This window comes from Equus quagga, chromosome 14, assembly GCF_021613505.1.
Source record: "Equus quagga isolate Etosha38 chromosome 14, UCLA_HA_Equagga_1.0, whole genome shotgun sequence".
Taxonomy (NCBI): domain Eukaryota; kingdom Metazoa; phylum Chordata; class Mammalia; order Perissodactyla; family Equidae; genus Equus; species Equus quagga.
The window spans coordinates 13,096,113-13,108,619 of NC_060280.1; the positions used below are offsets into that span (position 1 = coordinate 13,096,113).

The window sequence follows — 12,507 nt, forward strand, 5'->3', positions numbered from 1 at the left end:
ATGCAAAATCTTGAGTCCCATCCCAGACCTGCTCAGTGGGGCTCTCTGGGGGTGGGGCCCAGCAAATCTGTTTATTAGCAAGCCCTCCAGGTGATTCTGAAGCATGCTCAAGTTTGAGAACCACTTTTTAGAGGAGTGATTCCGGATCCTGGCTGCACATTAGAATCACCAGGAGGGCTTTTAAGAATCCCGATGCCAAGGCCCCGCCCCAGACTAATTACATCCAAGTCTCTTGGAGTTGGGACTCGGACATCCGTACTTTTCACAGCTCCTGGCTGATTCCAGTGTGCGAGCCAGGGTTGAGATCCACTCTCTTAGCGGGTGAGGACGGTGTTCCCTTAAAGGAGCTGTAAGCATTTGGGCTCGTTGGTAAGACATAATTAGGTAGATGCGACACAGGTGGGGAGGCAAGTGTCTGAGGGGTTGAAGGTGGAAAATGTTGGGCAGGGTGAGACTAAGGCATGGCACCGCTCTGAACTCCACATTCGGTATCTCTCAGACTGTGATGAGGGAAGACGGAGGAAAAGGCAAGCTTCCTTCTTGCCTTCTGCAGCAGAAGTGGGGGAAATGGGCACTGAAACCAGCATTCAGTGAACCAGCCTGCACAGGGGCCTTCAGGCAGAGCTAATTGTCCCTGCGTTAGAGGTGAGGGGACAAGTTTGGAAAAGTCTGACAGCTGGGAAGCAGCACACCCAGACTGAGATGCGGTCATGTGAACTGCACAGCACACGACCTCCCTAAGGCTCCCCTTGCCAGTTCCCCAAATTCTGCCTCCTTCAAGTGTCATTTGATGTCTCACCTGTTACGTTTTGTTGTATTTGCCTTTTTGTTTGGAACAGATAAAAAATAATGAACCTTTGATCAACGTGCTTTACAAAGTGCTGAAGAAGTCAGCACGGGGCTGTCGGCCCGGGAGAAGCGTAAGCTGACCTGATCTGTGTCTCCAGGCGGGGCCATTCCATTGCTTCTGGCTCCTGCGACTCCATCACTTGCTTATCCAGGGGCTCTCCTGACCGCCCCCAGGCTTCCTGCAAGTCATTTCGGTTTATTTTCTTTCTAGTGAAGCTTCTCAGCATTTTGGCTGGTGCACCAGGCTGAGCCTCTCATCTGTGGTGTTCTGTGACTCCATCTTTGTGCTGCCATGGGGGTGGGGGCTTGCCTAGCTTGCCACCAGCTTGTGTCATGTTCCCATTCTGTTTGTCTGCCTCCATGGCAAGGGCTGAGCTTAGACAGAAACCAGCACTGTCTGTGTAGTGGAGCATGAGTTCCTTGCAAGGGAGCAGCAGCTCCTGGTCGCCTTGGAGGGGCTGGCGCATCTCATATTCCACCATGGCCCCGGGACTAGGGTGGATCTTCTTTAGGGCAAGGGGTTGATGTTTGGAAACAGTTTGGAGCTGGACTAGAACAAAACAGGCCCCCCACCCCACTTTGAGTAATGTGGAAGTTGTGCCTGAACATGGCTAGCTTTTACAGCGTTCCAAGGGAGGCCGCAGGCTGGCAAGCAGGTGCCGTGGCCGATCAGCCTGAGCCTCGAGAAGAGGGGTCTTGGGATGTGGTGAAGAGTAGAGGCCTGAGTGACCTTTGATTCCCTCTCTGATGCAGAGACTCTTTCAGATGGATGGGTGCCCACTGACTTTCACTGTTTCTGGTGACAGAGATGCTGGGGACCCATAGTTGATGTTTTAAATAGATTTAAACTTTGCTATCACAAAGTGCAATTTTAAAAGGAAAATTAGACGTAATATACTACTTGTGGATATGTCTTAGTAGCCTCAGCTATCTGGAACAAAGCTAAATTCAGAAGCGTAATGGGCCTCTGAGCTGTGTAAACACCATCACGGAGCCCATGCTCTAAAGCCTATGGCCTTTACTACATAGGAAGACGTCTCAGGCCCTGAGCACAGCCAGCTTGCCCTGTTTTGTTACATTCACAGACTCACTAAGCAAACATTTCCTGAATATCCTCAACATGCTAGGCCCTGGGCTGGGCTCTGAGGATGCAGGGAAAATATGTCACCATTCCCACGGTCACCCCTAATTAGGTTCCTATCTAGTGAGGGGAGATGGAACACATCGTCTGATGTCCTAAGGCCCGTAGCGGTGGGAGACACAGGTGCAGGAAGATCTCCCTTGATGGCTCCCTTGCTGGCTGGCGGGAGGCAGGGAGGGAAGAGCAGCAGGTGTGTTGCTTCTGTTGCTAATCCTGACAGACTCAGTCACTAGCATTCCTAACTCACAGCACCTTAAAGGGGACAAGAGAAACTTCTTAGAAAAGAGGGAGCACTAGTATCCTGAGAAGAAATGTTATATGTCAATCTAAAACGGAAATGAAAGCACAGAAATTTGGGAGCATTTAAGTAAGGGGCAAATAGTCCTAAACCAGCTTCTAAGAAATTCTATGTTACTGATTTTTATAATGACTCTGATTCATCCAAAATAAGCTTGAATTTATATTCCGTATTCTATGAAGGCAGTGAAGGACATGCTTTTAGAAAGCTTTCCATCAAAAAGTTTAAAAGATTCAGCTTTCTCAAAATGCCCTTTTTTGTGTAGAATACCCCATTCCTTTCCTGATGGTGCTGGTTAAAGGAGGCATTGCTCAATTAGATGCTCTGCCTTGCTATTTCAGCATCAAAAAGATGTCATCTGTAAAAAGCTTCAGTGAAATAAGGGGAAGAGTTTTGCTGGGGGGAAGAATCCATGAAACATAGCTCAATTTGAAAATGATTTCTTCCTAGGAAACGAGCCAAGAGTCAGCCCCTTGGAGAGTAGACAAGCTCACTGTCCCTCGCTTTGGTGAAGGACTGTGACACAGGGTGAAGACTTCCTACCTTTACCTGCTGGGTTCCCCTGAGTTTAAAGGCCCAAGTCCTGCCTGGCAAGTTCAGCTGTTGGGCTTGACCAGGATTAATTCCACTTCCTCCCCTTCCTCTTCCCTCCACCCTTGCAGGAGCCAGCATGGCCTGTCTGTTTGTGAATTGTTGCTGTAGTCAGTGTGCTCTGTGACTGTGTGTATACATGTATGTACACATAATCTGCCAGTTTGAAGAGCAGAATTTGGCTGGAGTTCCTCTTTTTCCAGGCACTCTACAGCACTGACCGACACGGATTTCCCTTTGACCTCCCTGCAATGCAATAAGCATTTGCTGAGTGCCTTCTGCTCTGCCAGGCCTTATGTTGAGGGCTGGCTCCACTAAGATAAATAAGACAGTGGTGCCTGTCCTCTACTGTGTGACCAAAGGGAGCATGGGAATAGATGAAGGCGAGTCTGCAGCCCTGACTCAGTCTTCAGCCCAAGGCATGGAGAGGGCATTCGACCTTGACCCTTGGATTTGCTGATGACGCTTATCAGGGAGGAGGAGTGTAGGACAGTTGGCCACATGGTTAGAGTGAGTTCTGAGGGGAGTGTTTGCCAATGTCTTTCTGCTTCTGATTAGTACTCACAAATGTCCTGGACTTCCCAGATGGAATAGGGAGCAGCTGTCTGTCCATCCACACCAGGATGCTCTGCATAGTCCACACACCACCTATTTCTGCTGTGGATGGCTCCACCCTCCGTTTCCCTGGTCATACTTGCAAAATGGAGTTCAGCAAGACATCCTCCCCTCCTCGAGGCACATTTGACCTGGCTGTACCTGACCTGGCTTGGCTGTGGGGTGCATCTATGAAAAGGGTCCCCCGTCCCCTGCACAGCTTTTGGCAAGAAAGAGATTTGGGGAAATGAAAACATGGGCTAATCAGTTGGGTTCAGCTTCGTAGGGGTCAGTGAGAGATGGGCAACGTGTCACCCATGCTGGGTCAAGGGAGGGATGGGAAATGTGGAATTCCACTGGCCCACAAGTTTGGGTGATTTTTGTCTGCTGCTTTGTGGTTTCCTTTTGAGAGGTCAGAGTAACCTGTAACTTGTGTTACAAGTACGGCTTAGCCTCAGCTACTGGGGATCAAGTAAAAACCCCACCCAGGAATTATCCAGTTCCTTCTTCCCTTGGCCATATCTTCTTCCCAGACAACAGTGTAGGCTGAGGAAGGCCAGGGTCACTCATGGGGGTGGGCTGCTCAGAGACTTCCTTAAACTTAGGCTTGACAACGCCCCAGAGGACTTGCTTGTCTCTCCTGGTCCACTCACCCCACTGCCCTGGGCGGGGGTGACAGACTTCTGCCACTTGTATCTTAACCCAGATTCAGTATCAAAACTCTCACTCATCAGTGGCAAATTTTCCAAGATTCATACTGAACTCATTTTTGGCAACTATAAGCTTCAACAATTGATGATCCTATAACTCGAATGTCTGCATTTTCTTTGTCTTGCAAAATTTATGAGTGCTACTAGGATCTCAAAAAGGTTTTGCTTTTTCCCTAAAATGAAATAGGCATAAAAACAAAGCAAGAATTGCCCAAGTTTCTGCCCCTTCAGTGTAGTGACCCTACGTGCCACTGTCGAAACTGCCACACCCATCCATCGTGGGGTAACTTTCCTTCTCGAGTTCTGATCCTGAGCCCCGTGGTTAAATCTCCTTTAAATTGTTCACTTCCCAGATGACAGGCCGGGACCTTCTCAAAGATCGAAGCCTGAAGCCGGTGAAGATCGCTGAGAGTGACATTGACGTGAGTGAGCAGAGTGACAGGCTGACCCCTGGGCTGCCTGCTGCCCCCGGTCCCAGGGTGGGCAGCTTCAGGCAGGGTCTGGATGGTTCTGTGGCCAAAGTCTTTCTGATCACACTCCAAGGCCATGCCCTTTTCTCATCATCCCAGGCCCTCTCCAACCTGTTCTTGCTCGTAGGTCAAACTGAGCGTCTTCTGTGAACAAGACAGGATCCTCCAGGACTTGGAAGACAAAATTCGAGCCCTCAAGGAGAACAAAGTATGCGTCAGTTTTCATAATCTTGGGCTGAGCGGAGGGGCGTTTTGTCATCCTGTCCTTCCTCAGATAGTGACTGGACTATGATGTTGGTATTGGACAACAGGTGTTAGTTTATCCAGAACAATGCTTTTGGGTTTAAAGGGTATTTCTTAGAAGATTTCTGTCTGAACCTGGAGGAAACCTTATAGGGAAACATTGGCCTACCTATTCCAAGTACTGCCTCCCCCTTCCCTCCTCTTAATTCCGCTCTGGCCCACCTCTCCCTGGCGGCCCTGTGAGGTGAGTCTGGGAGAGGAGAGCTCCACTGGCTTCAATGTGATGCCACCAGGGAGGGGGCCCGCCTTGGAGAAAGTGGCTGCAGTGATAACAGGACAGAGACCCTGGCTTCCTAAAGCTCCTTTCCTCCCAGTATCTGGCCTATGGAGGAAGCAAGTCCGACTGGAAAGGCAGGAGTAGCCCAGGGAGCTGTCAATGTTTGGTCTCTTAGACCATTAAAGTGAATTTTTTCTTCTTTGCATTTTAATAAGGCATTGTAATGATGCTGACGGTTTATAACATGCCCCTTTTCCCTAGAGCTAGAGAGTTTTCTATCCATTCTTTGGTTTATCCTCATAGTTTATCTCACAGGAGTTGATAGCTTTATGCCCACTTCATAGATGAGGAAACTAAGGCACAAAGCTTTCAGGTGACTTGTCCCAGGAGGCCACCCAGTGGGCAGAGCGAGGGCTGGAATCAGAGGCCCTGACTCTCAGGCCCCAGCTGGGCACTGGCCCCTTCAGCCTCGGCTAGATCAGCAGGTTTGTTTAGTCCTCAGCCTGGTAGAGGGAGGCCTCCGGGGACTGTCCAGTTACCCTCTTGCTCTTTGGCCCTTGCACGGTGCAGGACCAGCTAGAGTCCGTGCTGGAGGTGCTGCACAGACAGATGGAGCAGTACCGAGAGCAGCCCCAGCACCTGGAGAAGATCGCCTACCAGCAGAGGTTGCTGCAGGAGGACCTCGTCCACATCCGGGCGGAGCTCTGCAGAGAGTCCACTGTGCGTAGAGGGTGTGGAGGGAGGCAGACACTTCCCGCTCAGGATGGGCTGGCAGGGGGCTGCTTTTCTCATCCCCCAGGCTGTAGTTGAGTTGGTGGCCAGGGACAACTGTCCTGGAATAGCAGAACTTCTCCAGGCTGCCTCCTAACAGTAGTTTACCTGGTCCAGGAGTGGCATGTCTGTCTGTCTGATTGATCCCTTAGGGTGTTTTCATCAGCGACTCCTGGATAGCCACAGTGACACCCAAGGGACCAGAAATCTGAGAGCAGCCTGAAGGCTACTCCCCTGATGTGTGTGCAGTTATTTCTGACATGTCAGAATTTCCTCTTTTTTATTTGTCCATCTGATGTGATGCAGGCCCTTTCTGCCGGACTGGGACTCAAAGCATCCCCAAGGGTGGGAGAGGGGACAGTGCAGGTGGCCAGGACAGAGCATGATTGAGAAAACAGCCCCTGTCCCTCTCTCACAAGGCCTGCCTGAGACCCGTGCAGCTCCCCTTCCCGTTGGCTGCGTCGGCAGTGGTCAGGAGCATAGGTGCTCTTGGAGCTTTCTCGGGGGCAGGGGTAACTAAGAAGCAGAAGCGTTTCCTTGGCCAACAGGAGATGGAAAATGCCTGGAACGAATACCTGAAGTTGGAGAGAGATGTGGAGCAGCTGAAGCAGACCCTGCAGGAGCAACACAGAAGAGCGTTTTTTTTCCAGGTGACCCAAAGGCTCTTCATCCCTTCTGAGCTCTGATTTCTTCTGAGACCCTTCACCTGTGGGTACTGTCAGCCCTACCCAGGGGCCTTCTCTTCCTCCACTGGGACAGCCTGCTTGCCACTCCATGCTTTCCCTTGGGGATCCCTTCCCCAGCCAGGCTGTGATAAGCCTCCGCTCAGCTCCCCCTGCCTCTCTGCTCTCAAAGACAAGCTCTTGGGCATTTTTGTAAGGGTTTTGCTGCTGATCATTTGGGCACACAGACCCAAGAGGAGACAAATACCAACTTTGAGAACTTACAGAGACTTGAGAGTGATCTGTGTTCTTATGGTTCTTGGCCCCGTCTTGGGTTTCTAGCTACTCACTTAGACAGCAGCAGGAAGCCCTGGCCTCCTTCCCTCCTCTGATTCCTAAAGATAGATGTTATCAAGCCTCCCCGAGGAGGAGTGTGAATTCAGGCCCGTGAGGTGCCTCTGGTCTCCAGGCAGGCGGTCATTTGCATTTCTGGAGGCCAAGCTGGGAGATACCCATCACTGTGGTCCCTGCCGCAGTCAGGAAAGGCAGCCTTAGAGCCCTGCCTCCCTTACCCTTAAAGACCAGGCCACGTTGTTGATTACTGCCTCTGCCCCCCAGGGGAGAGAATGAAAGGCCCTGTGTGGTTTTCCTTCTTCCAGGTTGGGTCCTCCAGCTCTCAGTGCTCCCCCGTTGCAGTGCTGAACCAGGCTTCCACTCCACCCTCTAAATTGTAAAAATGGAAAATAACCTGCTTCCAAACCCAGCTTCAGATCCGTATCTCCTCTTTCAGAGCCCTGACATAAATTTGACTTACTTGCCTTCAGCAAGCATTACTTGAGGCTTCTTGTGTCTGAGGCAACGTGCTAGGCCGGTTTTGGGGCTGGACTTGTTGATTGATGAACTAGTCCTAGCCAAGGCTCTTCATTCAAGTGACTTAATGAATATGGTGACTCTCTGGACGTTAGCCTCACCCAGGGAAGGCCTACGAGGTTTCCTAGAACTTGTCTGTCTCCTGCTACTGTTGTTCTTTTCCCATAATTCCCCTTCATGTGAGCTTGACTAACATTTTCCTGTCCTTTTTCATATCCCCAGCACTTAGCACAGTGGCTTGAAAATACTAGGTGAATATAGTTGACATAGTCCTTCAAACAATTACTAGTTCCTTAAACTGTCCTGTCACACTTCTTGAACTTCAATGATCCACATTAATTTTAGCAGTAATTTTTTTTTAGCTTTTCATTCATTACATTTCTATAATTATGCAAGTGACACATGAATGATTCTCTCTGAAAAGGCCAAAGAGTGAGAAGCAAAAACAAAAAGAAGAAACAAAATCTCCTGTTTCCTTCCTCCCCTCTGCCCCAGTCCCATCGCCCTCCCTCTGTGCCATCCCATCAGTTTTCAGCCTTGTCTTCTGGACCATTTTTTATGTATGTCTACACATATTCACACACATAGAATCATATTGTTTATTTAGGGGTGCGAGTTGTGTTTACCTAAAGAGGAATCACACTTACACATTGTTCAATAACTCCCTTTTTTGTCATAACTTTATGTTGTGGAAATCTTTCCAGGATGTATACCCCCAAGTTTATTCTGCCCAGTATGGTAGCTATTTAAATTTAGACATCAATTAATTAAAGTTAACTTAAAATTAAAAATATATTTCTCAGTCACACTGGAATCATTTCAAGTGCTCGGTAGCCACACGTGGCCAATGGCTACTCTTCGGAAAGCACGTTCTATAGATTTCCATAGTCTCAGAAAGTCGTATGAGACAGTGTTGGTCTAAGTAAATGAAATTAAATTAGTTCTTAACTGCTGCATAGCATTTCATAATCTAGATGTTCCACACTTTATTTAGTCATTCCTCTTCTGATGGGCATTTAAGTTATTTGTAGTGTTTTGCTTTTATAAACGGTGCCACAGTAAGCATCTGTCAAACTGCCTTTTCAAGATCATTTACAAGCATTTATCCAGGGCTCCTAGGAGTAGACTTGCTGGGTTGAGATGAGTGTACATCTTGAATGTTTACGGACACTGCCACATGACCCTCTGAAAGGCTGGACTCATTTGCCCTCCCACCCACAGTGAATGAGAGTGCCGAACCTGTTTGCCCACATCCTCACCAGCACTTGATGTTATCAGTCTTTTTAGTTCTTGCCAGTCTGCTGGCTGAAAAAGGACATCTTGTTTTAATTTGCATTTATTTAATTACCAGCAGGTTAAACGTCTTTTCATATGATTATTGGCCATTTGTATTTCTGCCGTGCCTTATTTCTTGGTGATTTAACAGACAGCAGGCCCAGAATCCTTTGTTCTCCTCTAAAAAACAGTGGGTACAATGTAACAGGCCTTGTTGCAGACTCCCTGGAGAACTTGGGCCTCTAAGGTACTAGGAGGTAGGCCACTTCGGAGCCTGGCCCCTGCAGGTGGATTTCCCCCTAGGTGGGTGGCATTGCTCATGCTTTGCCTGAATCTGCAATGACCTGGGAAGCTCCCAGGGCCTTTCTTTGGCAACTCTGTGCTAATTTCTTTGGTATAATTCTCGGCCAGGCAAGCTGTTAGAGTCCTGAATAAATCACTAACACCGGAGATGAGCTTGCAGCCCCACATGCAGATGTTCAGTAAAGGGGCTTGGAAACTCACCTCCCGTCAGCCACGCTTGGCTGTGAGAAAATGCATAACCTTTTCAGTAAAGTAGAGTGTCTTTATTTATGGAGATCCTCATGGCCACCTGGGTGGGGAAGCCAGAGGATATAAGAACATCCGGGTAACTGTGGGCGGCAGCGATAGGGGAGGCTCCCTGTGGGTGTCCCTACTTCCGGACATTGGGTTCAGCCTCTGCTGAGGGTAGTACATAGGAACCCCTCTGCCTGGCATGGTGTGAGCTTATAGGAATGAAACCCCACCTCTTTGCTCCCCAGAAGGTTTCTTCACTTTGTCATTAAGTTATTAAATTCGTTACCCTTGGAGAAAGATAGAGGTTCTCCAGCCATTGCATCTCTCTGCTTTCCTCGTACATGTGGAGGTGACAGAAAGGCCATATGGGGGCAGGATTGTGGACTGGAGTGACAGGTAGAAATATGCCAGGCAGACCGGCAGAGGAGGAGAGCAAGTGTTGATTTTAATCCCGTGCTCCTCCTTCACCTGTCCTCAGCATTCCACTTGGGGACCACAGCCCTAGATGCAATCCCGTGAGCTTACAGACACACTCTGGGTTCAGTAGCACATCTGTTTTGGGACACTCATACTTTAGTGTGAAGCTGAACATCAAGCCCGTTATTTGCTTGTCAGTCCTGAGGATGTGCGATGGTGTTGGGAGGGTGGACAGAGTATGAGAGCGGGAGCCCCCTTAGGACGGGAGACTTCAGACGTCTGTTGTCATGGCTGTTGGGAAGTATTGGATCTGGGAATTTTACATAATTGATCCTTTATTCATTCAACACACACGGACTGAGAACCTGCCAAGTACCTGGCCCTGTGGGAATGTCAGGGAACACATGGTCTAGTTGTAGAATCAGGCATGTCTGTAAATATGCAGCGTTGAGAGAGAACTCTTCCAGTTGAGGGCAGCCAGTGCCTTGAGAGGACATGGGGGTGTGAAACCTTCCTTTTTCAGTCCCTGGGATGGGGCCAAGGCTATCTGCCCCTACTATAACATGGAAATTAAAAGAATACTACATCTGATATTTAAACTGCTCTTAAAAGATGCCCGCGGTCCCTTAACCATGGCAGCCCCTGCTCACCTCTTTCCAGCACCTCTTCCTGTCTGATTTCGGTTGGAACTTGTCTGAGTGTGCGTGTCATTGTGTAGCCTGGCTCTTTTCCCATTGTACTTTTTAAAAAATAACAGCTGTATCATATAACTCACATACCATAAAATGCGCCCTCTAAAAGTGTACAATTCAGTGGTCTTTAGAATATTTGGAGTTGTGCAACCATCCCCCACAATCCAGTTTATGACATTTTCATCATCCTGAAAAAGAAACCCTGTACCCAGCGACAGTCACTCCCCATCTCCACCCCCAGCTGCCCACCCCTGCTCTAGCCAACCGCTAATCTTTCTGTCCTTACGCATTTACCTATTCTGGACATTTTATATAAATGGAATCTTACAATATGTGGCCTTTTGTGTCGGACTTCTTTCACAGAGGATCATGGTTTCCAGGCTCTTCCATGGTGTATAGTACTTCATCCCTTTTATGGGCAAATAATATTCCCCACCGTACTCTTAACTAAGCCTCAAATCCCTTGGATCAGCTTTGTCCTTTGAGAAATGCTCTTTAGATTCTCGGGATGGCATGACCTCTAGTCGGTGCCTTCTCTTCCCTTCTGCCATGGTTTCCTAAGACCGTCTATTTTTTTAAATTGTGATAAAATATACATAACATAAAATTTACCACCTTAACCATTTTCAAAGGTAGTGTTAAGTAAATTCAGTAGTGTTAAGTAAATTCACATTGTTGTGCACCCAGTCTCCACAACTGTTTGTTCATCTTGCAAAACTGAAACTCTGTACACATTAAACAACAATCCCCATGGCCCCACCCCCGCCCTCACCCCGCCTCTGGGAACCACTCTCCTATCTGACTTTCACTACTCTAGACACCTCATTTAAGTGGAATCTACAGTATTTAAGGCAGTCTATTTTTAAGTTAGCTGGAAATAGGCAAAGTGGACTGGTGAGGGCTCCTCTGAAATGTCTCCCCCAGATCCTGGGCATTTTCCGTGTCTGCGCTTCCCTCTGATGCTGCGAAGCAGTCTTGGCTCTAGCCCTGGTGAGGTTTCCAAAGGGGATGCTGCCCCCCAGGGTGAGGGGCGCTGTCTGAAATGCCAGTGTAAGTCCTAATAAGAAACTTCTGGTAAGGAGTTAAGAAGGAAATGAACCACCACTTTGTCTTCCCCAGGAGAAATCGCAGATACAGAAGGATCTCTGGAGGATTGAAGACGTCATCGCAGGCCTGAGTGCAAATAAAGAGAACTTCAGAATCTTGGTGGAATCAGTCAAAAATCCTGGTGAGTGTGCCATCTTCCTGGGGGTGGGAGTGTTGGAGGCCAGTGCCCAGGTGGGTGGGATGGGCCTGGGGGCAGCTGGGTCTCCAGGCCCTCACTCCTCTTGTCCTTGGAGGAGGAGGGTCCTTGTTCATCCCATCGTGTGTTTCGTCCCCACCCCTAGAGAGGAAGACGGTGCCTTTGTTAACTCACCCGCCTGTGCCTTCACTCTCAACCTCGACCACAGAGACCAAGCCACCCCCGCAGCCCAGCCCTCCCACCAGCCCTGTGCGGACCCCTCTGGAGGTCCGACTCTTCCCCCAACTGCAGACCTACATGCCCTACCGACCTCATCCGCCCCAGCTGAGGAAAGTGACGTCCCCCCTCCAGTCACCCACCAAGACAAAGCCCAAAGTAGTAAGTATTGATGACCTAGAGCTGAGCCGTCATCCCTCTCCACCAGATGATTATCCCTCTGTCCCTAGGTCAGCCTCTCTTGGGAGAGAAGCTTCTGGGGAAACTTGAGTAGAAGGAACCAGCCTGAGTCCTGAGGGAGTCCTGAGCCATGAGTGATTAAGGAGTGGTAGGGCCCTGCCATTGTGCCTTAGGCCCCCAGAACTGGAAGGGCCCTTAGGGATGGTCTAGTCCAGCCCTCCTGTTATGCAGTTGGGAAAACTTCGGCCCACCAAGAGGAAGTGACTGTGCTGAGTCTGTGAACTCTGTGATCTGCACGGTGCCGAGAGGCGTGTGCTGCCCCGTGCAGGGCTGCGTGCAAACCTGCTTACACAGGCCTGTGGGCGATGGGCTCTTTCAGCAGAAGAGTATCCTTCCCTTCACTTGCAGTTGAGCACTCTGCTGGGTTGTGGGACACATTTTCTTCACAATAATCGCATGGAGTATAGACAG

At 49.2% G+C, this 12,507-nt stretch overlaps 1 protein-coding gene across 12 annotated transcripts in view; it reads left to right on the forward strand.

The window, feature by feature from the left end:
- The window catches only part of PLEKHA7 (pleckstrin homology domain containing A7), a 125,354-nt gene that overhangs the window by 94,807 nt on the left and 18,040 nt on the right, over nt 1–12,507 (forward strand). For 11 of the 12 annotated variants that reach the window (XM_046638167.1, XM_046638168.1, XM_046638169.1 and 8 more), the window contains 7 exons: nt 840–920; nt 4,537–4,605; nt 4,781–4,861; nt 5,744–5,893; nt 6,493–6,594; nt 11,517–11,625; nt 11,786–12,018. In XM_046638167.1, coding sequence (XP_046494123.1) covers nt 840–920; nt 4,537–4,605; nt 4,781–4,861; nt 5,744–5,893; nt 6,493–6,594; nt 11,517–11,625; nt 11,786–12,018 — 825 coding nt within the window. The remainder of the gene's footprint in view (nt 1–839; nt 921–4,536; nt 4,606–4,780; nt 4,862–5,743; nt 5,894–6,492; nt 6,595–11,516; nt 11,626–11,785; nt 12,019–12,507) is intronic. The other variant, XM_046638171.1, reaches the window with a different exon arrangement.